The sequence below is a fragment of the Lates calcarifer genome, unplaced genomic scaffold (assembly GCF_001640805.2).
Source record: "Lates calcarifer isolate ASB-BC8 unplaced genomic scaffold, TLL_Latcal_v3 scaffold_20_43, whole genome shotgun sequence".
NCBI lineage: Eukaryota > Metazoa > Chordata > Actinopteri > Centropomidae > Lates > Lates calcarifer.
Genome location: NW_026118149.1, coordinates 425,428 through 453,273, shown reverse-complemented (window position 1 = coordinate 453,273; position 27,846 = coordinate 425,428). Strand labels below are relative to the sequence as shown.

The 27,846-nt window shown below is 43.1% G+C and overlaps 2 protein-coding genes across 2 annotated transcripts; both read right to left on the bottom strand.

Annotated features, from left to right (window-relative positions):
- Positions 1-113: 113 nt before the first annotated feature.
- On the bottom strand, positions 114-18,369 carry dok2 (docking protein 2). The gene is made up of 8 exons (XM_018693438.2): positions 17,696-18,369; positions 16,970-17,098; positions 16,008-16,175; positions 12,499-12,607; positions 4,982-5,151; positions 3,175-3,459; positions 2,923-3,039; positions 114-2,314 (listed from the first exon to the last, which is right to left on the bottom strand). Exons 1-8 carry the CDS (start codon positions 17,753-17,755, stop codon positions 1,442-1,444), a joined length of 1,911 nt encoding a protein of 636 aa, XP_018548954.1. The 5' UTR covers positions 17,756-18,369; the 3' UTR covers positions 114-1,441.
- A 1,477-nt stretch (positions 18,370-19,846) lies between these two features.
- LOC108894810 (bile salt-activated lipase) lies at positions 19,847-27,287 on the bottom strand. Its single transcript, XM_018693426.2, has 12 exons — positions 27,154-27,287; positions 26,387-26,534; positions 25,819-25,938; positions 24,862-25,059; positions 23,724-23,854; positions 22,984-23,091; positions 22,675-22,798; positions 22,039-22,225; positions 21,098-21,301; positions 20,562-20,759; positions 20,286-20,393; positions 19,847-20,126 (listed from the first exon to the last, which is right to left on the bottom strand). The coding sequence occupies exons 1-12, from the start codon at positions 27,208-27,210 to the stop codon at positions 20,030-20,032; spliced, it is 1,680 nt and encodes a 559-aa protein (XP_018548942.1). The 5' UTR covers positions 27,211-27,287; the 3' UTR covers positions 19,847-20,029.
- Between the last annotated feature and the right edge of the window lie 559 nt (positions 27,288-27,846).

Sequence of the window (27,846 nt, the reverse complement as noted above, 5' to 3'; positions counted from 1 at the left end):
CTTCTCACTTTCAGGACGTCTGCCTTCATGATCAGCTGTTTCTTCAGCCTATGAACAGAGATGTGTCTGAAAGTTCTGTGACCATCTGAATGAAGTGTCAAACAGTCTGATAATCAGAGTCATAAATCAGGTTTTATTTCAGATTTACAGGCTGTTTATCCAGAAAGCATCTGTACACAGATCCAGAGATGAATCCAGTGTCTGATTTCACTCAAGGAACAACCACTGGTCTGAGCTCTGCTGCCTCCTGCAGGACAAACATTCACACTGCAGGCCTGAGCTCAGACTCATCAAATAATCAATTTTCATCATTTTGACATATAAATAAATGCTGAGAGCACTTTCAACACTGTCCCTGTGCTGAGTCTGACAAACTCAACAGGTGAAGTTTGGTTTTATTCTCGTAAGATTCTACTTTCTATGTTTGTATAAGAAGAGTCATTTCACTGTGTTCTGATCTTTACATGTGGCTTGTTTTGTGTTTTCTAGTTTTTTCTGTGTGATTTTAAAAAGTTGTTTGAGTTTATTCTTTTTGGACCAAGGAGGTCGAGCAGCAGGTCTGTGGAAGCTGATGCGGATCCAAATAAAGAGAGAGAATAAAGTAAACATGGACAATGAGAGAGACAAAGATGTTTTTTTCAGAACTCATTATTAAAAAGTTAAAGCTGAGCAGCTGCTCCTTTCAAACCTCAGATGCTGGAGTGTCCTTGAATGCATCAGCAGGGGGATTCACTGTATTGAACTAGGAGCTGTACCTTTTACTGATGGAAACAGTGACACGCACAAGGGCTGAGTCAGGTCACACCTGAGCTTCAGCTTACACCTGTGGCACAAGCTCATTAAACTCAAGAACAATTAAAGCTGTTTCTCCACTCACCAACCACTTTATTCAGTGTGTTTTGTCATGAAGACATGGTGAAGACAACCTGCTGAAGTTCAGACTGAGGAAGAAAGGTGAGTTAAGTGACTTTGATATGTCGATAAGGACCAAACTTTCTGAGGAAGGTTTCCAGCTCTTTGTTAAATCTACGCCACAAAGAGTTAAGGTAGGTCTGAGGATAAAAAGGTCGGACCTGGTACTAACAAGGTGCACCTAATAAAGGGGCCAGTGAGAGTATGTAAAGTCCCATAAACAAGAAGCAATAGTTTTATCACATCAGCTCCCAGATCCACACATCTGGACTCCACCTCCTCCATCAGTGTGGAGCAGCTGAGACCTGTGATCCACGCTGCAGCTCCATCCTTCTTTTAGTCTGTAACATATCAGATAACAGTGAAAAATAGCCTCCATCACTCACCTAAGCCCGAGGAGACATCTTCAGATTACTGAAGACATGTAAGTTACATGATATAATAAAATGTGTCTGCAGTGAGTCTCAGTGATCATTGCTGATGTGAATCATGTTGACGTTCCTGTGTGCTGTTCCTCCTCCTGTTGTCTCTACTCCATCTTCACCATGACGTTGTTGTATGGTGAATCCAGCTGGTCCTCCCTCTGCTCCTCCTCCTCCTCCTCCTCCTCCTCTGGCTGCTGCTCCTCATCCTCCTCGTCTTCGTCTTCGTTGCTTTGTGTGGCAAGAAACGCCCTCTGGGGTCGTTTGGGGACCGCATAGTCATCCACCCGGGGGTTGTACGGGTACTCATGACCTTTGGGGTCAGCAGCTGTACCCATGATCCTCCAGGCATCTCCTCTCATCTCTTCTGGGTCGTCGTACACCGAGGTTGGAGCGGTGGGTTTTTGCCCTCCGCTGGTGGCAGCAGCGCAGCCTTCAGGCTCGTCGTAGATGTGCTCCATCTTTCCGTACGTTGGCCCGAGAGTGGCGGCTTGAGCCGGGAAGACGTTCCTGATCTTCATCTCATCAATGCTGTCGTACAGCGGGTCGGCACCAGACTCAGAGACACGAGTCTTTTGGGAGTTCAGGATGTCCGCCATGACGTTCTTGGCGATGGTGTCAAAGGGAAGGGAGTACTCCGGCTCTGGGTTGATTTGAGGAGGGGTGCAGGGGGGAGCCAGGCTGCCTCCTCTCTCCCTCCTCTCCCTCTTGGTGCCTCGCTCGCTGGCACCCGGCAGAGTGATCTGAGAGTACATCTCATCCGAGTTCGGGTTGGAGCTCAGTTTGGGACTAAGGCGGGAGTTGTGGGCGGGGGTGGAGCCAGAGCCCGGGGCCAGGTTGGGGCCAGGCTCAGCGTGGGGCAAGGGGCAGCTGGAGATCATCTTGACCTGGTTCTTACGGGGGACGGGGACGCCACGAGTGTCCAGAGTCAGACTCTTCACTCCGGTCAGAACTTTGTCGACTGGAGGCTCCAAACGAGACTGAAAACAGAAGTGAGAGACAAATCAATCAGTGATCAATAACCATAGTCACAGTCACTTTTCATTTAGTCATCTTTTATTGTCCCAGTCCCTTTAACAAACACAATGGAGACCTGAGGTCAGCTGGTTCTGTACAGACCTGAGGTGAGGTCAAACCATTTGAACCTGATCAGACAGATCAGTTTAAGTTTCTACTGAAACAGTTTCTCTCATCAGTGGACGTAGTAAAGACACACGGTTCTGATATTATAAACGCAGCTGTAACTGTGGATTGATTTATTGATCAGAATTATTGATCCTTTTAGTGATGAGGTTTATAGTGACATGTACAGTGATCTGTTATTGGAGCCAAGTGTTAAATTGTTCCTTTATATTTAGCAGCTGTTAGTGGTCCTGGAGAACAGGAACTACCACAGAGGAGGTTTTAGGACTTTGGCCTGTGTTTATATGTCAGTCAGTCTCAGCAGTATCTCAGCTGTGAGTCACAGTCAGGAAACTTTACGGGTTTGACAGTAAAGACGTGTCTATTTTCACAGCTGGAGATATTTTCAGAACTAAAATTGAGAAACCTGTGAAGTATAAAAGCTCTGTGTGTTTTGGTCTCCTACCAGCTGGGGGCGCTGTTGTTGCTGTTGTTGTGAAAGAGTGGAGCTCTCTTTGTCTTTGTGATGACTTATCTGTAGATTTGGATGTTCGGTCACCATGCTGTACACACCGCCGCCTGCCTGCAGACAGAAAAGAGTCAGTTTAAATCCACAACATCAGCTTCTTTAAAACAGAAAAATCCTGACTTTACTGTGAAAATCCAGACTGTACTCTGACAATTCTGACTTTATTTTGAAATTCTAACGTCAGCTGACCTGAGCAGTGGGGGGTTGTGGGGTTTGGTTGCGGGGCTGAGGTGGCGGTGGCGTCCTGCTCTGGGCCGGTGGCGTGTTGAGGGGCAGGGAGGGCAGGCTCAGGCTCTGGGGGGCCTCCGGACTCATCTGGCCCCCCCCGGAGGTCTGTCTGTGGGGGAGGGAGATCCGCTGCAGGTTGATAGCAGCTTCCACAGCCTGGAACAGAAGGTTCCCCTGTTTGGTCTCGAACTCGAAGTTCCCCTCGCCAGAGTCACACCTCCGACCCGCCTCAAAGGAGAAGGTGGACTGAGGACAGAAAGAGAGTCAGGGTTAAACAAGACTTCAGTCATAAAATCCAGACTTTATTCTGACTGTAAAGCCTGTGAGGGATAAGAATCCTGTGAACAATAATTGGTGTTGGAGCTGCAGGTTGTGAAGAGGCCAAAGCTTTGTCACACACTCACTGATCGTCCTTTTCCACTAAAGTTATGGTTTCCTCCAGTTCAGATCAGAACCAGTGTGATCAGTGTTTTGTCACTGATGGAGGCTGTTGTACAGCGGTGGATCCCACTGATCATCTGTTACAGAGTCCCACAGTGATGATGTGTTTCTGTAGTCCAGTCCTGAAGTTAGCATCAGCCTGGTTCCTCCACAAAAAGCCAATGGGATTTTTTCATAGTGTTTTGGATCATTCCAGAAAATAAACAGTGAGCAGCTAAAGTTTCTGATCCTTCAGGTTTAGTTGATCAGATCATCTTCACAGATGAACACCACTGTTCTGATGTTTGAAGTAAGAAGCTAATGTTAGGCTATAAACCAACTACACCACGGTCACATGACGTCAACGTCTCCACCACTAAGCTTCCAACTGGTCATTTCATTTAGCTCTGAGCTCTTCTACAAAAGCCTTTCTTCTTAGAAAGTTAGTGAGAGTTTGAAAGAGCGTGAGTAGAAACACAACGAGGCTGTAAAGGTGGACTGGTGAGTAGATGGGTTTTCATGTTAACGTCCCCGACAACCTCTGTAGTCTCATTTAGACACTCGTTAGCAACCGCCTTTTTTAAGACACGGAAAAGCTTCAAACATCAGGAGTGGGGGATTTACTGACCCATTTTATGTCGGAGAATCAAACCTGAAAATGTCTCCTTATTTCAGACACTTAACCAGAAACACACTGACTCTGGGACGAGGGAACAGGAAGAGCTAACATGCTAACATGCTAACTGACTTCCTGGTTTTAGGATCAGCCCTGCAGCTCTGGATTACAGATCTCTGTCAGCAGACCACTGCAGCTCTTTGTTTCCTCTCATGACTTCTCCATCCTCTCCAACCTGCAGAACAGGACACAGTTCACACCTGAGAGTGGTGTTTTCCTGGTTTCAGATGGAGTGAACTGGACCAGAGACCTGGATGTAGCAGAGTTTAAGGTTGTGATGTTTTTGTTTCTGTGGTTGGCAGTTGGTTTGGTGACAGATAAAAAGAGGTTTTGGTCGTGTTTGTTTCCTGGAGGTGGTTCAAACAGCCACATGTCAAACTGGTAAAACAAGCAGCAGCAGAAAAGATAGCTGAGTTCATTTCAGAGCAGAACTATGAGTCTCTTCTTCGCTCCATACAGATGTGATGTTCTCACTCTCACAGCAACAGGAGCAGAAAAACTTTTCTGTGCTTCTAAATTTGAGATTTTTGGGGGTAATTTTCTGCATCTGACTGATCCCAGAACAGTTCTCTCTTATTGTTATTTTCCTATTTTTCCTGTCAGTACATGTATGAAGTAACTGTAGACTCATAAACACCTGGGATGATCTAATGTAGTGAAACACTGTGTCACCTTGTCTCGTCCAAAGCGGCGCAGGTATCTGTACGGCCAGGTGTACACCACGTCTCCCGCCTTATCCAGCAGGTGAAGAGCGTCCACGTCCGCTCGTAGGATGCCGTCTCCTTTCAGTCTGCAGCGATCAGACGCCTCCGTCCTCCGAACACATACTCTGAAGTCACGCACTAAATAGACACACACATTAAACACACATTGCTAGTGTTCATCTCAACTTTGACCTCAGAGCTCACACACATTTATTGATTAAACAACTTAGTGATTGGTTGATTCACAGAAAATATATCATGTCGTTTCAATCACTGCCTTCGTTCAGAAGCTGAAAGGACGAGTTCAGTGCTTTTGTGTTTGTTGGTTTGTGTTTCTCTGATTCTCTTGTTCTCAGGTTTCTCTTGAGAGAGAAACACAGGGTAGGATCTCTGAACATCAGCTGATCCACACTGAGGAGGAAACCACACACACACACACACACACACTGAGCCAGGTGCGTGTGTGCTGCAGGTGTTTGAGGATGTGGGGAAACAGTAGCAGCTTCAGGAGATTCACGTCACGACCTCATTTATACAAAGAAATGTTACTGTTGTGGTACTACAGCACTGTGTGTAGTACTATTTATAGTACTGCAGTATAAAGAACATTATCACTCAACTGTAAGAGGATTCTACTGCAGGTTCTCTGTCTGTGTTCAAACACTGTTTACACTGTTTATATTCTGTTCATCTTACTGAGCAGGTTATTGATCAGGGTATTGATCAGATTTGCACTAAAATCTAAAATTAACAGTTTTATTCTGTTAAAAATGAGCTCATCAGGTCTGTGTAGTCACTGTAGTAATAACTGATAATCAGACACTGAAAGGCTGTAGGTTAGTGATGAACTCCAGCTATCACTGAATTAGCACATAAACAAAACATTATCAAGTTGAAATAAAAACAAGATACTAACGAATGACTGTGTTTCCTGTTCAGCTGTTTAGTTTTACAGTGAGCTGACCTCTATAGCTGTGGCTCTGTGCTGACTAACCACTTGTACCTGAACATTTCTGTGTATCGGTGCTGAGCTTAGTTCTGGTTGACCTCATTACCTCACAGTCACCACCGACCAAATATAAACTCACAATCTGAGCTGCAGCTCACATCGAAACCAGTACAAGAAACACAGGGAGACAGACTGGACTGATCTGAGACGACTCTCATGCGCTGCAGTAACACTCAGTCTGCTGTTGGTTGATGAGCAGGTCGCTGACTGAAAACACCTCCGATATCTGAGTCCAGCTCGTCGCCACAGAAGCTGCAGAAAGTCAGTCAGCGACTGACAAATGTAAAGTTAGTGGAGGGAAAAATCAGGACGTTTATATATTTATTTACTGTCCAACATACTGTGTTGTTACTTTGTTACTTTTGTAGGTGTTAGGCAGTGGCTGTGGACAGAGTGGAGGGTTAATGAGCTACACAGACTGAAGATGTGGTGACAATCACTTCACTGTGGTTTAACTTTGATACTGAGGGAAATAAAAACAGGACTAACTTTGCTACCAAACAACGACCTGAAAAGATTCAAGAAGAGACTCAGAAGGATTCAGATTTGGTTCAGTGTTATCGAACCCCATCTGAGGCCACAGCCTCTGTAACCCACACTAACCTCAGATTTAATGGATTCCACAACGGAAATACTTTCAATCACTACAACATCAGAGATCAATTCATCTACAAAAGTCTCAGAACGACAACAGCATGAGAAGGTGTAGAGGGAGGAGCGTCACATCAAACTACTGAAACATGAGACAGAAACATGTGATCCGTCTCAGACAGAGCTGAGTCAGCTGCTGCTGTACAGAGGTTTTCACCTTCATCACAGCATCTGTGCGTTTATCAGTCCTCCGACTCATCCATAGGAACACAACTGTATGTGTGTCATACACAGCTCTCACAGGATCTGATGGATGTTGGAGAACAGAAAACTGCCTGTTACACTTTGATTCTCACACGTTTCTGATGGATTTGTGTCTATCAACAGTGAAACAGCTGAGACACTGTGTGTGCTTAAAACAAAGACAAACATTATTGCACACTGAGCCTCAGCTACTTTGACTTTTCTGGTATATGTTACTGTACCACAGTGATCTGAGTGATGCTGTACGATGTTTCGTATGTGTCGTACTTTTTACTTTTTAAGAACAAGACATTTGATTAGTTAGTTAGTTAGTTAGTTAGTAAGCTTTGTTAAAGGTTGAACCACTGAGCTGCAACCAGTTACATGAAAACACACTGATGCATCTATAATAAAGCTCCAGTAAAATAACTGGATAATACACCACTCACCACTTCATATTGTTACTGATGTATATTGTAATGGAGTATTGTTACACTGCAGTAGTGATCTGAGTACTTCTTCCACCGCTGCGGCTGAGCGCAGCTTCCTGTTAAGAAGCAGGAAGTTTGTCCTGTCAAGATAAAAGCTGAGGCCGCTGCCGGCCACTGCAGCTCTGCAACACCCTGCACCACACACACACACACACCGCAGCAGGAACTCACTCACATACAAGTTTCCACTACACAACTAACACTGACAAGTGGCCCTCAGAGTGTGAGTGCAAATGCTGAACGTCAGTAAAACTCAGTCAAAACTCAGTCAAAACCACAGTGGAAAAATTCTCCATCACTAGTTAAAGGTTAAAACATTACATATCTGCAGTGAAAACTTTCAGATACAAGGTTTTTCAGCTCTTTAGATGTTTAAAGTCCATTTAAAGTCTCACTCTATTTTTTCTGAAAATACAGAAAACAGAAACTAAAAACCACCAGTGAAGTTCTGTATGACTCTATTCTTTACTTAAGTATTTCTATTTCTGCTTGTACTCCACCACCTCTCAGTGGGTGATGCTGCACAGTTCACAGCTCGACATTTCTCTGACAGCTGCTGTTGCTGCTGTTAGCTGCTTACTTTACATATTTGACAAAAAGAAAACATTGTTGACTGCACTGAAAACTGAGAATATTCAGACTCATCTGACTGCAGTCGTCTCACTGCACCAACAGGATGTCAGTATACTTCTCATATGTTAATGCATCAGTAATACTGGTGGTAACACTTAATTTCCCTGAGGGAGTCATCCCAAAGGGATCAATAAAGTCTAGTCTAAGTCTAAAACTTGTGTAATATTTTCAGATCAGGACTTTCCTCACAGTGAAGAATCTGATCACTCCTGCTTTTTGAAATCCACAGGTTTGTAATGATCTGATCGTTTGACGCTCCACAGTCTGATCATCAAAAAGCTTCAAACCCACAGAGCAGTGACATCAAACAGCCTCTGCTGAGGTTTCACCTTTTCACCTGAGCTCTGTGATGAAGCTTAAACACAACAGTGTCAAACTCAACAAGAACATGGCTACAGGACCTGCTCTGGGTCCTCCTGGTGGTCCCCCCTTCACAGTGAAACCCTTACAGATGGTCCACTTCTGGTCTCTGATCAGTCTAAAAGGTCACATGACCTCCACTGGCTAAACATGGACGCCTGAATCTAATCCAGGTCTCTGCTGCTGCCTACAGAGAGACCTCTGGGTCTGAACTCAGTCCTTCAGGCTTCTCCTGCTTCTCAGACTGTGTTCCTCTAAGGGTCATCATCTCCATCCCTGACCACATGCTGTTCTCAGTCCAGACTGATCTGGTCTGTGGTTCCCTGATGGTGGAACCAGCTCCCAGATCAGAGCAGGAGCGTTTCTCTCTGTCTTCAACAACCTGTGAAGACTCATCTCCTCTGAGAGCTCCTCCTCTCCTCACACCTCTAACACTTTTCAGAAATCACTGATCTCATGACATTTTCTAGACAGAGGCGACAACCATCAGAGATTCACCATTAGGATAGTGGGAATAAAACTACTTTCACCTCCGACCAGACCAACACCAGCAGATTTGTGATTTTAACATGGATTCAAAAGCTGCATCTGGGTCTGAGCTTATGTTTCCTAATAATTTGTTTTCCTGCACTTTATTTCTATAGAAACTTAATGTCTTGTTCTTTGCAGTGTAAGACGTTATGTTCATGACAACAGGACTGAAACACAGTGATGTGAAGACTGTCAAAACTCCAGATGCATAAAACTCTATGTATGAGATTCACAACAAAACCTCTGCAAAAAATCTGCACAAAGATAAAAGTTGTGTGCACCTGGTCCTGGTCACCTCCCACTGTCCAACAGAAGCAGACGTAGAAATAACTTTTAACATGTGTTTGTATGTTGATGATGCTCTGCTGTTCTTTAAATCTGTTGATGACAAAGAAGTGCAGCTTTACATCAGTGGGACTCATCAGCACTGCTGTGAGGTCAGAGGTCAGACTGGTTCAAGCTGACAGAAACTCAATTAACCACATGTTACGATGGAAAAAGTATCTCACACGACTCAGCAGCAGAAGACCACAGCTAACAACAGGAAACCAAGGCTACAGCTACACTGAAATCAGAAAAATGTCACCTGGCCTTATCAATCTCAACCTTTGTGCATCCACAGACCCAGGCCACCCCACGTCAGCAGCTCAGGCTGCTACTGCTTTGACGGAGCTGAGCTGAGCCTGGTTTAAACACTGCAGCAGACCTGAGGACTGCTACTGACCTGGATAATGTCACAAAGCACTTGACGTCTAAAGCAGCTGCCACTGACAAGACATGAGTTCAGTTCCTCTCAAAGCCTCCACAGTCAGCAGATCTCAGACCTGCAGAGACCTTACGATGTGGTGGAACAAGAGATTCACAGCCAACAAAACTGCAGCTGCTGCCGAACGTCTCCAGCAGCTTGTTGAAGCCATGTCAGCAAAAAGAAAAGATGTGGTTCCTGACTCCATGTCTGTGTGATTCATGGTGTCACAACTCTCCCAACACCTGCAGCTTCAACATCTGCTGCTTCAACTGACCCCTAGGTTGGAAACCACTGGACTGTAAAATAATCAGTCAAACTGGAAATGTAAAAGAATGAGTAATTCCTATAAATACCTATTTTAAAGAGTACGGTCTAGACCTGCTCTATATGAAAAGTGCCTTGAGATGGCTGTTGTTGTGATATGGCGCTATATAAATAAAATTGAATTGAATTGAATTGAATTGAATTGAATTCGGCTTTTGACATCAAACCTTTTAAAATCTGTGTGTTCTGGTCTGAACTGGACTTTTCACAGCCTGGACTCTACAATTTCTACATTCTACATTATCTGGAAGCTCTAAAGCTCTAAAGGTCTCTACCCACAAATAAATGACACGTAACACCAGCACTGCAACACCTGTTCAATAAAGGTTCAAACAAACACCAGCTCATTATTCAGAAACAATGGCCATCTCAGTGTGACGTCAGTGTGACGATGGTCTGAGAGAGCTTCAGAGTGTCACACAGGAGCTGAGGCTCCACCACAGCTGGTTTAGGACATATCTCAGAATGTCGATGGGACAGTTTGAGGTCCTGATGAGGAGGTAGAGGACCAATTCCCAGGATCCTTTGACCCAGAGCCTCTGACAGTCTTTCTCAGGTCAGCTGTTCTATAGCCTAATTTACTGTAGTGTACACTGATTGGTTGATGCCTTTATTCACGACTTGACTTCACCTGTGGAAAAAAATGCCCCCGGTCACCTGAAGTCTCCTGATTCTGTCTGTGCAAAGTATTTTAGGATCCTAATATCACTGCAGCAGTAATGAAGTCTTTTCACATTACTTTAGTACTTTTACTTCCTGTCATTGTCACATACTGCACCTCCAAGACAGGCAGCAACCAAAGCTGACAGAGCCGTAAATAACTTCGGTCAGCTGAGGACGCAACAGCCAGGAAGTTAAAAAAAAACTAAAAAAAATTTATGTCATGTTGTGAAACTTGAACCTCCAAGTACAATAAAGTAGAAGTTCCACAAAACTGCAGTGTTTGGTTTTCAGTTATTTCATCTGTTGTCTATGTGTGTGTTGTAGCAGATAAATGCGTCATTTTAGCCACAGGCTGCTAAATTTAGCTGCGATGGGAAAAGAGCAAGAGAGAGGAAGTGAGGTTTGGTTGAAGGTGTGACACAGGAAGTTCTGACTGACGGTCGAACTGAAAACCACTGCTTGAACATGTTAATACAACCAGAGAAGTCTGGACTGAGGATTCAAGACTTTTCAAGACTCTGTCATGAGAGAATTTAAGGGTTTTGATCTTTAGCCCTGAAGTCTCGCTCTCTGGTTGTCAAGTCTGCAGAAACTGATGTCAGTGAATGATGGACAAAGAGTTTTCAGGTGTTAATAAACAGACATCAGCTGACGTTATTCTAAAAACTGCAGGAAAACAAGTCGATTCCTTCAAACAAAATGACAGAATTTACACTTCACTTCCTTCCCAAACAGCCTGCATCTGATCTGACGCTGCTGCAGTGGAACCACATCATGTTTCTAAACTAGTGTCCTTAAAGACTGGTAAAGTGTTTTTCCTAAACCACAGACCCTGGTCTCTGGTGTCATAGTCCTGCATCCACCACATCCACCTCCTGGGGACTCTGCTGTTAATACATGTGTTGCTTGATTCAACTGCCACCACAGCATGACTGGGAACAGTTTAATCATCATTTCTAAGAGACAGGTTTGTCTTTGAACTCCTTCAGGTCATGGTCTGGGTTAAAATAAGAACCTCCTTAGGGTTAGATGACCGTCATCATCGTAGTTTCAGTAACAAACATGCAGTTATGGTTATAGAAGGGTCATGGAAGCAAACAGCGGTCTCCTGTGTGAAAATCCATCCATCACCTGACTTCCTGCTTCGCTACTGTCATAATCACCATGGCCACTAGATGTCACCTGACGACGGATTATAATAAACTGCTGCACATTTCACCTGATAACGCTCCGATGTGGGATTCAGAGCACAGCCTGAGAGACGTACTGATCTGTTGTTCCTGACAGAGGGATGAGTCCAGGTCCTCAAACGCCATAAACCATTAGCCTGGACAAGACAGAAGTGATGGCACAGGAAGTACCACCATTCATTTCCTCCGAGGACTACGAGCTGGGAGTCGTCAGTCTGTTAATATACCTGGGCTCTACCAACACCACCAATCTCTCACTGGACGCTAAGACAACATACGCCCAGGTACCTCCACTGTGGGATTCAAACCTACAAGGAGATATAACTGCATCTTCAACTGCAGTGGATTTTGGTGTAGCGCTCTACAGCCACCAAACACTGTGCAGCAACTGGAGGAGACGTCCACCACCACAGGACCATGGATTTCCACAGTCTTCAGAGACCAAAGGAAACCTATGATGATGGCTTTGATGACTGTGCTGGACCAGTCCAGCATGTGCAGTCATCTTGGTAGTGTGTCTATAACAATGAATACATGCTATCGAACACCCCGGTGATGCCTCCACTCATCCACCTGACCAGCACTGTGAGGAGTGGGAGAACTGGTTGGATGGTTTCAGACTGATGGTAAAAACTGCTAATCCCCCAGCATTCACACAGGTAGACAGACAGGTGAGACATACAGACAGGTGAGCGGGTGTACCTGTCTCTCTGCCGCTGTACAGTGAGTTGTCCTCCATCCCTTCATCTTTATCCACCCTGTTTCCTCTCTGCAGGCTGCCTCTCTTCACCCCGTGCTCTGTCCAGTTCATCTGCACACAACACAAAACAAACTGCATCAAACCTGAAAACGACACATTTTATTTAGTGAGTTCATCACACACCTCATCCTTTCATGGCAGTTAAATGGTAGAAAATGGTGTTAATGTGAAATTCCAAGGTGACATCTGTAAAATGTGTTTTTGCCGTCCAAAGATTTTTCACTTAACTATGAGAAAAACTGAAAATCTGACAAACTGGAGAAGCTGCTGTTTAATTTCACATAATCGATTAGTGCTGGAACATTTAGTTCATTAAACTGCCTTCATTTAATTCAAGTTCTTTTTATCAAGTTTGACAATAGATAAAAACACAGTACAACTCATTACTGTGAGTCAATGAATTGGTGGCACATATGGCAGATAAAGTAAAATAAGACAAAAAGAGGAATAAAGTCAGAATATATTCATGCTGTTTCCATTTCTGTCTTTAAATAATTTGTGTTATCTCAACTCAAAACTGGGCAAACAAGGGACGACCACACAAGTAAGAACTAAATATAAAAACTAACAAAATATAGGAAAACCAAACAGCAGGTAGACCAGGTGAGCTGGACCTCCCTGACGTCCTAACACTGTCCAGGCCGCTCAGAGGGTCGGCGCAGTTTTAATGGCATCTATAAATGACTTGTTTAAATTCTGATTCTGAAAAATAAGAACAAACTTCCAAAGAACAAAGACCAGTCCCTGATCTGGTTTTAATCCTATTGAATACGAGGTTGTTTGTCTCCCTGTGTCTGTTCAGGTTAGATCTGTGTCAGACAGACACTCATTAACCTGTGTTCTAAACCAGCAGCAGCACGTTACAGGTGACTTCACCTGTAACCCTCAGACCTCAGATCTGTGGAAACTCAGGGATGAGGTCTTGTGAGTCTGAACTAAGTCTCTCAGACTTTCTATCTGACAGATGACACTGCCGTGTGATTGGTTGTCGTTGTAGAAAATGTGTATTTCCTGTCATACAGAGACAGAAAGAGGAAGTGGAGCTGTGACTCAGGACTGTCAGGTGTCTGTCATCATCCTGCTGTTTATAACCACACTAACAATATTTAACACCAAAACAACAGAGGGAACCGTTCTGTTTGTCGCCTGCTTTGTCCTGGAATCACTATATTTACAGTTTATCTATGTCATATTTAAGTTAGTTTTAACTATAACTGTACCCTGTGTTTTACTACTTTTGTTTAGTTTTGTTTCTGTATGAAACACTTTATAAAGCTCTGACCTGGTGATGAGTTATCTGACTGCAATCTGTACAGACGACACCAAACAGGATCACTGCTGTTTTTAATGCATTTAACCACCAAAGACATAAACAAAGCAACACCAAAATGACAAAACAGCTGTGTCAGTTTGTCAGTTTCCTCTTAAGTCTGCTGCTGCTTCGACCGGCTGTAGACGCTTCGTTTCCCAATAAAGACTGTCGACTGACAGTCCACCTTAGACGTTACAGTCAGAGCAGACCTGAGAGCGAGTTCACACCATTTTTTACAATCACCAACTCACATTTCTCAACACTGAGGTCACAGGTTTCAAAACTCACAGTCAGGATGAACCAAACCAATCCAAACCAAACCTAAACCAATCCAAACCAAACCTAAACCTAAACTGAACAGAACCAAACCTAATCCAAACCAAACCAAACCAAAATTTAACCAAACCAAACCTCTGTGTAATTTCAGCTTGTTTTACACTTTCCATCCTGTTGTAAAACTGTTAGATTTATGTTCTGAACCTAAAAAGAAACACACTGATCACATTCTGCTACAACTAAAGAGAGTCTCTCTCTGTAAATACCTATTTTAAAGAGTATGGTCTAGACCTGCTCTATATGAAAAGTGCCTTGAGATGACTTTTGTTGTGATATGGCGCTATATAAATAAAATTGAATTGAAAAATTGAATTGGATTGAAACAGAGCCACTGACACTGAGGCCTGTTTTCAGTCCTCTATGACCTCTATGAAGACCTGGTCCACGTGAGGACAGGGGGCAGTTGAGGCTGGATGTTTCAGTTTGTGCACTTCAAATGAAAATGAGTCAATGACATCATTTTAAAGCAAAGATACCACACACTCCCTGCTCCAGTTTCTCAGATGTCAGGATTTGATGCTTTTATTTGTTTGACACTGAATCTCTTTGGTTTTGTCAATATTGGTCAGACAAAATCAGATATTTGTCACTTTAAACTCTGAGAATCTGAGATGTTAAGACATTTTTCACAGTTTTCTGACATTAATGGACCAAAGATTAAATATAGAAATATTCAGCAGAATAACTGATAATGATGTTGTTGATGATGTTTTTAACTGTACAGTGTAAACTGAGCTCAGGCTACTTGCTGTGTTTCTTTATCAGCCTAAATAATCAATGATCACTGTCTGAATCCTCAGATATTATTCATTATTTCATTTTCATCATTTTTGTTTCTTGTGTGCAGAATGTTTCTACCTCATTGTTAACATATCAGTCGTCTGTGAAACACTTTGATTAACCTACATGAAAGGTAACAAATAAAGTTTGATTAGTCTGATTCATTACTAAAAAGCCAAACACCTAAAACAGGATCAATAAAACAGACTGGAATTAATGAAAGCTATGTCAAATCACATCCGAGATCGTAGTCGGTAAAATTAATCAAATTATAAGTTATATAGTTATTTTTTAAAGAAGAAGAAGAAGTGATCAGCGTCAGTTCAACCACTTTTTCCCTCCTTTAATAAAACTTGTTCACCAACGGAAACTCAGCAGCATCTGAACAACACTGGTAAAAATAAATATGTACCACACCTCCACCAACCCCACCCCCCCAGACACACACACCCTTCACACACACCCCCTTCACACAAGCAAGTTAAAATCACTTTTCAAAGTCAGGACATCTGGGCTGTTAACCGCCCGCTGCTCTGACTCACACCACCAGACACCAACAGTCCCAAACTGTTGTTGAGAGCGCACACACTACACAACTGATCTCAGACGAGGAGTCTCATTTGCCAAAATACACGTAGAACAAGTTGTAGATGTTTGTAACCAATCAGTCCTCCTGACCACCAGACATCAGCATCACAGGAGTCTGTTTCTACATTTGACGCGACAACATCCTCCCATCACACCTTCATTCACACTTTCATTCAAGCAGCAAACAGCCCACATGTGACCTCTACATGTGACCTTACAACTGTCACATGACATTGAGAGGACTTTCCAAACAGCATCAGTTTTAAACCTTCGTAGTGAGGACTTTTCTGCATTGTGAGGACATTTTGGGAAGAAATGATTTAAATGACTGAAGGTTCAGACTTGGTTTAAAGGTTGAGGTTTGAATCATGTTTAGGTTAAGTGTGTGTGTGTGTGTGTGTCTGTGTGTGTGTGTGCATGTGTGTGTGTACCTACAGGGAAGGCGATCTCACACAGTTTGTGTGTCCAGTCTTCCACCTGGTTTCTGTCTGCAGCAAACATGTAGATCTTCTCTGTGGTCTCCACCAGGAAGGGTCCCGTATCTTTGGGACATCCGTCCATCTCCACCTCCGACACCCTGATACAGTCCGCCAGACGGATCACCTAGGAGATGTACACGGGACATTATCACCTAGGTAACTGTGTATGTTATTGCTATGGTAACAGAGCAAGACCAAAGAAAGAGGAAGAAATGAGTGAATACTGTAGAATCAATAAAACCAAGAGTGTTTCCTGATAGATACATACTGAGCAGACAGTAGAGTGCAGTAGAATATGGTTTAAGACTAAGAGTACAGTACAGTAAGTAGAACACGGTAGGGAAAGTACAACTCAACAGTACAACAGAGTGCAACAATAAAGTGCAATGCAACAGAATACTCTACGTCAGGAGTACAGTGCTACAATGAGGTAAAGAACAATACAGCAGGGTGGAATAGAATAGAATAGAGAGGAACAGGCAGAGTAGAGTACAATGTAGTGAAGCAGAGTTTAACAGGGTTCAATAGAATACAGTTCAGCATTAGTGCAATAAAGTAGAGCACAACAGAGTGTATTGTGGAGTAGAATACAGCAGGGCAGATTAAAGTCAAAGTAGAATACAAAAAAATAGAGTACAGCACAGTAACATACAGCAGAACAGAATAGTAGAACAACAGAATATACTCGAGCAGGGTTCAGGTGCTGAATAGAGTGGAGAAGAGTACAGATAAAGTAGAGTACAATACAGTAGAGCACAATAGAGTCCAGTGTAATACAGTGAATAAAGTAGAATCCAGTGGAGTAAAATATAATGGACTAGAGACTGCTACTGTAGAACAGAATAATATACAACACAGTTCAGTAGTGTTCAGTAGTGTTCAGTAGAGTTCAGTTGAGTCCAGTAGAATGTGCTGTACCTTCTTGTGTTCCTGCTGTTTGCGCAGACTTTTGTCGCTCTTCTCTCCATCTTTACATTCAAAGAACTCGAGTCTGGAGATCGAACAGGAGCTTTCTCTGTACAGGACACACCACACACGCTTCCACTTCTACACAGCAACACACAGACACACACAGTTCAACAATACTTGAACACAAAACGCACAAGTTACTGTTACTGTTGTAACTGCTGATATTCTTTCTACTTCTGTAAGTTCCCACTGCTGCTGCAGATAAAGTTACTCAGAGATCCATGTGTTGTTAGTTGTGTTGTTAGCTGTGTTGTTAGTTGTGTTGTTAGTTGTATTGTTAGTTGTGTTGTTAGTTGTATTGTTAGTTGTGTTGTTAGTTGTATTGTTAGCTGTGTTGTTAGTTGTGTTGTTAGTTGTATTGTTAGTTGTGTTGTTAGTTGTATTGTTAGTTGTGTTGTTAGTTGTATTGTTAGCTGTGTTCTTAGCTCTGTTGTTAGTTGTATTGTTAGTTGTGTTGTTAGTTGTATTGTTAGTTGTGTTGTTAGTTGTGTTGTTAGTTGTATTGTTAGTTGTGTTGTTAGCTGTGTTGTTAGTTGTGTTGTTAGTTGTATTGTTAGTTGTGTTGTTAGTTGTATTGTTAGTTGTGTTGTTAGTTGTATTGTTAGCTGTGTTGTTAGCTGTGTTCTTAGCTCTGTTGTTAGCGTTGTGTGTCAGTTTCTCTGCTGGTGTCGGTACCTTTCCAAACCTCTGCTGCTGGAGGTAAAGCATCCCCTGTTTCCTGATGTCCTCCTCCATGATGACTCTGCAGGTCCTCTTCCTCCTCCTCTCCTCCTTTCCTCACCTCTTCTTTCTCCTCCTCCCTTCTTGCTCCACTTTTCTCGATGTCTGCCTCCTCTCCTCTCTTGCCTCCCTTGCTTCCCTCACCCTCCTCTCTGACTTTCTGCTTCCTCGTCTGCTCAATTCAAACTCGTCTCTTCTCGTCGTCCACTTTCTTCTCTTTTTGTTCTTCTCCTTTTTCCCCTCGTTTTCTTCCTGTTTGAATCTTTTTGATGCACTTCTTTTTAAAAAGCTTCAAACTTCAGCTTTGTGTCATCTTCATCCTCCAGCCTCCTCCTCTTGTTTCCTTTCACCTCCTTCTGTTTCGTCTCTTCTCCTCTCTCTCCAGCCTCTCCTCTCTGCCTGCTGTGGTTCACCCTCTTTCTCTCTCTCTGTGGTATCACTGTGATGCAGACAAACGTCGACTGTGTCATCTATTTCCTGCCTTGACACTCTGTTGCAATGTGTAATGCAGAACTAACCGGCTGTGTGAAACTCCTCTGAGTGTCGTTCCCTCCCCCCGTCACACTCTACCTCAGATTAATCTCCTCTCTGGTTACTTCTCTTCACTTTACTTTTTCTTTTTATTCTCCATCTTTGTTTCCACCTGTTCCTTCATGTGCTGAAATCTTTGTAGAAACCTTGTTAGGTGTCAGGCATCCCCTGGTGGTCATGTTGGAGATCCCTGAGCTGATTAGGGAGTGATATGTATCATATGAATTACACTGTTGTATTATTATAGTTGATGCATTAACATCTGAACTGAAAGAGACAGGTGCACGCAGGTGTAACAGAAGGTTACAGTAGAGTTAATGCAGTTTTCAAACACTCATAACTCAAGTCAGACCTGAAACACCTGCTGATGTGATTCAGCGTGGCTTCACTTCCTGAGGATATCATCATCTCTGACGCCCTTTCACAATAAAGCTCAGGAAACAGAGGCTGCAGAACTTCATTCAGAATCTAACAAGATAATATGATAATTAAATGTTAAAGAGACAGTTCAACATTTAGTGAGACCCTCTGAGAGTCTGGTGTTTACATTGAGACTATCATGTCTGTATGTTAATATGAAGCTACAGCCAGCAGCTGGTTAGCTTAGCTTAGCTTAGTATAAAGACTGGAAACAGGGAAATTGTAATAAACATTTCTCCTCCTGTGTCAGGGATGATGTGAAGGGTCTGCTGGTTGGTCTGACTAAAGAGAAGGGGAACGCTGCTGTCAGCTCGGCCTACAGCGTTTACTCGGCTCACTGGGGGTTGGCTCCGGAGCTGGCGGTGGTGAAGAAGACGGTGGCTGACAACGAGACTGACTTCCTGTTCCTGGTTCCAACTCAGATTACCCTCCAAATCCACGCCAACAACTCGAGGTCAGATCTGATTGGTCGAGGATCCAGGTTTTTTGTTGCAGATAGCAACAGTTCTGTTTTCAGAATCCTCCTGTTTCTAACTTTCCTTCAGTATCACAGTAGAGTCAAAATGACTCTGACAACAGGAGCTGATCACAGAGAGTTCAGTTTGACTCAGATAAAATACAAAACTCACTGACTCCATGATGTAATGTCCCCTCCACCTGAGCAGGTGTTCCTGTATTTTCTTGTGTGTTGCAAGTGCAGATTGGAGGTTCGTTAGCTGCATGAGCCACACCTGGGCCAGGTGTGTTCTGCTGTATAAAGTCACCTACACTGCCCAGCTGTGGTTTTCTTCTTGTTACATTTAGTTGTGTTGGTCTCTACTTACTTTGGTTTATTTAGTCTTTTTGTAAATAAATGACTTTGTCTTTAACCATGAGCTCATGTTGTCCATCATACTGCTACTTTACTGACAGTAAATGTCACATACAGAGTGTGTCCAGAGAGCTCTGACTGTGTAACATCCCACATCAGATCTCACTCACATATTTAAATCATTATCCAAAATGTTTGTCTCTAGTCACTCTTCACCTTAGTTAGAAACCGATCATCTGATCACAGATCAATCGATTGATTTTGGTCTGAAGATGATGATGATACTCAGATAAATGAAAATAAATAAAAGGCCCAGAGTGCAGAGAAGAACACACAGTTCACCATTTCCTCAGACTGATACAGATTTTAATTATTTTGTTGGTTTATTCCTTTCTATCTTTATCTATTGTAATCTTTGTTTTCTATCTGCAGTCATTCATACATCTAGAAATAATTCCAGTGATTTGTAATTATCAGTATTCAAAATAAAGAGCAGCATCAGACTGAGTCCGTCAGACTCTGTCGGATCATTTTTCCTTCTCGTCTTCTTCTTCTCTCTTTATTGTCGGTAGGCTGCTGTAGGTTTCAGTCCAGTAGGTGACGTAGTCCGATCTCAGGTCGTAGCTGAAGAGACGAGACAAATTACAGTCGATATTTATTCTCTCTGTCCTCTGACAGTGACTCATGCAGTAGTAAACAATAAAGTAGAGGGCAGTAGAACTTAATCAAATACAGTACATGACAGTAGAACACAGCAGAGCTGAGCAGAGTTCAGTGAGGTACCTGATGGAGGACTTGCTGATTTTGTGATTGATGATCAGGTAAGGTCGGTGGTTTTTGGTGAAGGGGGGCCAGGGAACTGGGACTTTACTGTTGCCTCTACTGGGATCACTGGACAGGAGGAGAAGAGACCAGTTTACACCAATTTTAATCCAGATCATCCCTGTTCAGATTAAACCAGTACAGACTGGTATTTATTGGTCTGTCAGAGGTAGACCTGGTTGTACTCAGGACTGTTGACCTGTGTTTGTACGTGTGCAGTGCATGCTGGGAGTTTACCCGGTCCTGGCGAAGTTAGTCCAGTATGCAATCATGTACCCAGACAGGTCTCGGTGTCGGGGAAAGTAGACCAGCGGGGTGGAGAATGGTTTACCGAACAAGTACTGCAGGTCCTCGGCGTGCTCCGCCTCCACCCAGCGAGGGAATCCTGGGATACGGGTCTTCATGTTGAAAAGGTAGGAGTAGGTACGAGCTCCACTGAGGGACAAACAACAGGAAAACATGAGAGGGAAATGTTAAATGGAACACAAGTTCAAACTCAGATCTAGAACCTGGAGCCTTAGAATCTGTAATGAGGTAAAAACACAGACTCAGTGAGCTAGCTGTGGGCTACAACTGAAGACCAGTTTGTTTTTTATTCATTCACATTTAGTCAAACTGTCTCCATTAACAGCAACTGAACTCTCTGTGATCAGCTCCTGTTGTCAGAATCATTTTGACTCTACTGTGATACTGAAGGAAACAGGAGGATTCTGAAAACAGAACTGTTGCTATCTGCAACAAAAAACCTGGATCCTCGACCAATCAGATCTGACCTGGAGTTGTTGGCGTGAAGTTGGAGGGCGATCTGAGTTGGAACCAGGAACAGGAAGTCAGTCTCGATGTCAGCCACTGTCTTCTTCACCACCGCCGGCTCCGGAGCCGACCCCCAGTGAGCCGAGTAAACGCTGTAGGCCGAGCTGACAGCAGCGTTCCCCTTCTCTTTAGTCAGACCAACCAGCAGACCCTTCACATCATCCCTGACACAGGAGGAGAAATGTTTATTAACCAGCAGCACACAACATTTAATCTCTAAATATCATGGCGCTCTGTTTTTATACCAAAAGCCTCAGTTTTGTACAGATTAAATAATAGAGACATAACTCTACACCAGACACCAGACTCTCTTTATGCCTTAACTTTCAACTAGCATTTTATTATGATTCTTATTTCAGGATACCATTTTTCCTTCAGTGGGTTGGGTCAGTCTCAGTGCATCAGTTAAGCTTAGTAGTTAGTAAATGTTGTCCATGATGTCCTGCAGATGAGATTACTATTAACTGTCTTAATATCGCTGCATCACTCTAACTGTGTGTTTCTTCACATTACTGCCCAGGCTGTGCTTCTCTCTCTCTTCTACTGTCTCTTACTGCAGGGTTCTGCCTCCGGAGCTGTAGAGTCTCCTGCTGCTCCCATGATCCAGCTCAGCCCATGATGCGACAATAATTAAACGTTTATTAATGTTAGTGATAGAGTTAGTGCTCCTAATGTTTCACTGTTTTGTCATTATTATCCCTTTAGCTCTAAACTATTTACTACTATTTACATTTTGACTTAGTCTGTGTATCTGCAATGTTGTCTTTCTCCTACCCCATTCCCCCACCCCCCTCTCTTTCTGTCTAAACCCAACCGGTCGAGGCAGATGGCCGCCCACCCTGAGTCCGGTTCTGCTCGAGGTTTCTGCCTCTTAAAAGGAAGTTTTAAGAGTGTTTCTCACACAGTGGTGTTGCCATTTTTTTGGTTGATTGAAGGAACGTCCACTCCAGCAAAAATGTGTCCATCCATGCTGTTGACTCCAGCCATATAATCAAACTGAGCGGCGTTGTGGAACAGCTTACTGGGCTCATCAGGGATAAAATCACCATCAACCACCGGAGCAAATTCAAGGAGATCCATGACTACACCTGCAGAGAGGACAGACAGAGACAGAGTTTCACAAACCTTAACTCACTCTGTCCAAGAGAGGTCCTGCAACCACGAAACCATTCAGTGTTTGAGATATCTCCAGTCCAGTTTTTTTTTTTTTTTTTAACATTTTCCACATGTCTTCACTTATGCTGAATTATTTTAAGCATATTACTCACAATTCTTAGTGTTTTAATGCGAAAATTAATATAACCGGAAAAAGAAAGAGCGTCAAAATGTACAGAGTAAGCAACATGTCTGGATCTTTATCATATGAAAACATGATCAAGTTTATGTAATCATATCGTTTAAACCTTGATGATCCAGATGAATGAAGGACCCAAGGAAATTTCTGCCCTCTATTGGTCAAAAGCTGCTTTATCTTACTTACACTAAGTTGTGTGTCAGTTAATGCAGATGTGTTTTTGTTCATCCCTGCTAGTCCAACCTTTTCCGAGAATAAGCAGCACGTCAATTTTTCCTGCCATGGTGAGACCGACCGGGTCGCTCATCTTCAGACATGTTATCATCTCATCCACGTCAGTTCTTGAACAGCCAACCTTACGGGCAATCTGCAGAAACAGAAACAGTTCAGTCAGGCTCTTAGTTGTCTACAGTCAGCAGAATGACCTCCTGCCAACACGTTCACAGTCAGGAGAAACCAGGTGATTTATGATACTAAACAGGACTTAATAAATGATGGAGCAGATAAAGTTAGCTCTGGTTTTCAGGTGATAACGTGCAGCAGAGTGTGGACCTTCTTGGTGAGAGCCATGGGTTTCTTCTGCAGAGCCCAGGGACTGAGGGCAACACCACACTGTGTGATTGCTCTGCGGAATAACCCTTTATTGTAGGGAGACAGCATCTGAGGAGACAGACAGACATGATGAGGTTCCTTCACATGTTTGTATCATTCAGCTCCTACAAACCTCCACTTATCTGCCAGAAAGTAAAATTTTGACTTTTTTTTTAAATTCAAGAATCATAATGTCATAAAGAGTTAGTGAGAGTTATCTTTGTTTAAACAAGTCAAAATCTGAATAACAGCTTTGAACAGTCAAGATTTAGAGACAGTCATAATAATTTATCATTCCATCTACTGCAATATAGATTTAATGTTACAATAGTAAAAGTCAGAATGACTGTTTGGGTCATTTCTAAAAATAATCTGAGAAATTCTTTTCCACATGTGCAGCACATTTTGACTTTTAGATCAAACCGTTGTCTCAGTAACTCAGTAATTTTGATCATTGTGATACAATAATAAATAAATAAAATAAAATAAATAAATAAATAAGTTTTATTGACTCTGTTTTAAAAAATTAAATTAAATTAAGGATAAATAAAATTTAAGTTGTCATTTTGATCCATCATGGTTTTATTTATGTTTGATGGCTGTGTTGAAATGTTAAGACAGGTATCATAGTTTCCTCTGTCTGCCTCTCAGTTTTATCTTTAACCCCTCTCTTACTCTGACAGATGTCTTTGAACTCTGACCTGGTAGCTGACACTGGCGGCGCCGGCTGATTGGCCAAAGATGGTCATGTTGTCGGGGTTTCCTCCAAATGCCTCAATGTTCCTGCGGACCCAGGAGATGGCGGCATGCTGATCCCACAGGCCGTAGTTACCTGAGAGGTAACAGAAGTCACATGAACGGTATTTCAGTAAGTGTCATAAACTGATTTCAGTTGACTCACGCCTGCAGACGTCTCATTTTTCTGTTATTCATTTTGAAGTAAATGAAATTGTGCCAGAAACCTTCACTCTGCTGATTTTGTCTCCATCACAGGAAGTGGATTTTCCCATTTTAATTTTTTTCCTCCAGAAAGTTCTGATTGGTCAATTGTTTCTCAATTCACAGAGACAAAGGTCAATGAATGCAACAGCGAGCATGTTCTGGAACTAGAGTGGCAGGACTCAGTCCTGGCTGTAAAACCACCTCCCACCTGATACCTGAGCTCCACCTGAGGTCCTCGCCATCTGTCACCACAACCAACCGACTGGATTCAGTCTGACTCGTCACATCTGAGCAGCGTTTAGCAGCTGAGCTAACTGCCACACTTTATCTGCTAACAGCAAACACACTGTTCCTCTGATAACATGCATGCTGGGAAATCACCAGCAGACACCAAAACATACCAGCTCAATCCAAGTCTGACCCCGAAACACTGAGACTTTTTATGCTTTTAGCTTGTCAGACTGCAGGAGAACATCCACCGATAAAAGTGTCAGATCATTTAGGTCATCACTGACTGTTTGGTCAAATGAATGTTTGCTGGTTAAAGCTTCAAAAAATAATCAGAATACTAGGAATTTCTCTGTATCTTCTAAAATCATTTCTCCTTTAGGAGCCCTGATCTTTCCTCCTCGTTCACATTTATTTTGTTTCTTCCAGTTCAGACATGTTGATGAAGAACTGTTAACTCTTCCCCCTTGTTATTTCCATACGACTCACTTTACTCAGTCAACTTGACAACTTACAACTTACAACCTGGAACTCCTTTCTTGGTTCATGTGAAATCCTTGTCTGTTTGTTCCTGTCTCAGAGTTCTTGTGGAGCTCTTCTGTCAGTGGTGTTATAAGTCAGTTTACAAAAGTAGAAATGACAGTGTTGTAGTTGTAGTTTTGGTCAGACCTGGCAGTCGGGCGTCTCCGGTGCTGAGGAAACCCAGCGTCCCGACTCTGTAGTTCACCGTGATGACAATGACCCCACCTCTGTCGGCCATCTCCTTCCCGTCGTACAGAGAGTCTCCGAGGATCGCCACGTCATTGGATGCCCCCAACAGGAAAGCGCCGCCGAACAGGTACACCATCACCGGGAGGTTGGTCGACACTGGAGACAGAGCAGGAGGGTTAGAGAACCGTCATCGTGTTCTGAGCTGCAGTTCCTCTGTCCACTAGATGCTGCTGTGATCAAACTCTGACTGAGCTGAAGTGAATGAGAAAAACCTCCAACTTTTCTCTGAGGGGAGGGTCACATGAAGGCATCAGTCATCTGCGTAGAGTCAGAATCCTGTTCACAAGTTACTCACAAAGTATTTTCATAGAGAAATATGTGATGACGACAAAATGCAGCTCTCCAACTATAATAGTGGAGTTATTAAACCTAAAATGTAACGTCTCCATGTGAGAACACAGTGAACTCAGGCTGAAGGATTATAAAATAAATCATGTATGAATGAAGTAAATGTCGTAATTTCCACAGCTCTGAACTGAACAATCTAAAACTCAGAGTCCTTATGTCTGATTGAGCAAAGTATATAGCTGCTGTGACGTCTGAGTGAAAGGTGATTTGTCTCAGACTGAGTTCCTGTGGTTGTGGTCAGTGTGAACATCGACACCGACCACAGACAGTTTAAATGATCAGAGATCAGTGATGATCAGAGATTGCTCTCTCTGCTGCAACCAGTTTAATATTTTAAAAACCTGATGAAGTAGAAATAAAATCAAATGTTAGACACTCTGCCGACAGGAACGGACTGACCACATGACCTCAGTCAGCAGAGCTTCCTCTTCTACTGTCAGTCTGAGGGGAGACTTTCACAATAAAAGCTGTGTTGGGAAGATATTTTTCTGAGTGTGTGTTACGTACGTGATCGTCCCTGTGGAACAAAGATGTTCAGGTAGAGACAGTCCTCACTGCCCTGGGTTTTGGTCTGCAGCAGAGTCACCTGCAGGCAGCGATCCCGGTACTTTGTGGCCTTCAGGATCCCTGGTAACAACAGACACTGTTGATAATTCTGCTCTGGATCCAGAAAGTCTGTTATTCATTAGAGATAAAAACCTTTCCCATTCTGCAGGGGTCATGTGACACTGACTGACACCTGCATGTACCTGTACCACACTCATGACCCCACATCACTTTTAAGATGAGATTATTTAGTGTCAGACTCAGGTCAGTTTGTTTTCTGTTGGGTTTAACCTAAGATACTACATTACCCATGAGCCTCAGCTGCTGTTACTAAGGAGATGACTCCACTCATGCCCAAAACCAAACTCCACAGCACCTGAGTTGATCGAAAAGTCAAAGGTCAACCTCTGACCTCAGCACAGTGACAGAGGCTGACGCTCTCTGATCGGATGACTCATAACAGAGTGAATTCTGGGAGTTGTAGTTGTTGTGGATGGATGAAGTGTGATGTCATGTGTCAGTGAGTTACCGCTCCATCCGGGATGAGGTTTTGGTTTCTCCCACTTTCCGGGGACATCAGCGAAGGGGATTCCTTTGAAGACATCGACGCTCCTGAAGAGTCCCATCCTGTGGCTCTTCCCCTCCACCTGCCCCCCCTCTGTCTGCACCACCCCCAGCTACACACACACAAATACAGACACACAAACATCACTGAGGTGTGCATGTATAGACAGGTAGATCTAAGGATAAAGACGTCACCTGTTGAGTCTGTGATTTACACACTGACAGAGACACTGAAGGCAACACACAGAGACATGTTAATAACTCTTCAGATGCTTCGTCCACTAAACAGTGTTTCCAGATCAACAATCAGCTTTTAGTCTCAAATAAACGACAGAGAGAAGACAGGAATAATTAATACATTCATTAGAAATATCCAGAGCTGATTTTCCTCAGCTGATTTGTTCATATTTAAAGTTCAATTTGAAGATTATGTCAGTCTGTACATGTATGAAGTCACAGCAGTTTAACTTTAAACTTTAACTTTGAAAGTCAAAAATTTAAACTAACTAAACTATTCATTCAGTCGTCAGTAATAACGATGAGGATTTGCATTTATTGTCTCCCTCTGGAGAAACTTGTCTTAGACGTTTGAGTAAACACCAGCGTAAATATACAGTGAAAACTACAATTAACATTCAACATTAACATTTACAGACATGTTCCCTCAGACAACGGTCCCACACTCCTGATCAGATCCACAGATTAAATACAGTGAATGAAGCTGTGACTCACCTTTGCAGCTGAGGCCGAGTTCAGCCAGATGCCAAACAGAACCACCACCAGCAGCATTGTCACCTGTTCACCTGTCTGTTGCTGTGCTTCACCAGCTGAACACCTGCTGCTATTTATTCAGCATTCACTGAGGGAAACCTCTTATCTCCCACAGGTCTGCCGCTGGGAAAATTCTCAGTGGACACCTCCTGTTCTCAGACCTGGACTCACGAGAACAGGGTTCAGAAAGTATTCAGACCCCTTTTCATTTTGAATGGATCGATTGTCAAAGTGGAAACATGGTTTGGGGAATTTTTAAAAACCAAAAACTGAAATCTCTGATAGACACAAATATTCAGACTCTTTGTTGTGGCTCCAAACTGTTGTCAGGTGTTTACTTCAATTATCCTTGAGATGTGTCCAGAACTTGACTGCAGTCCACAATGAATTCCCAGGAACTTATGGGAAAGTATATCCCTCAAGTCTAGCAGCATAACGAAGTTCAGGTCTGACCCAGCTCTACCTATCAGCTTTATCAAAGAGGAAAGTTTGAAGCCGACTCTTCAAAGTGCAGAGGCAAAGGCAAAAGTATAAAACCAGCAACAAGAACCCAACAGTCACTCAACAGAAATTCAGTCCTCTGCAGAGATGAAGAGACAGAGGACACAGCTGGGAGTTTACCAGATCCTATGGTGAAGCATGGTAGTGGCAGCT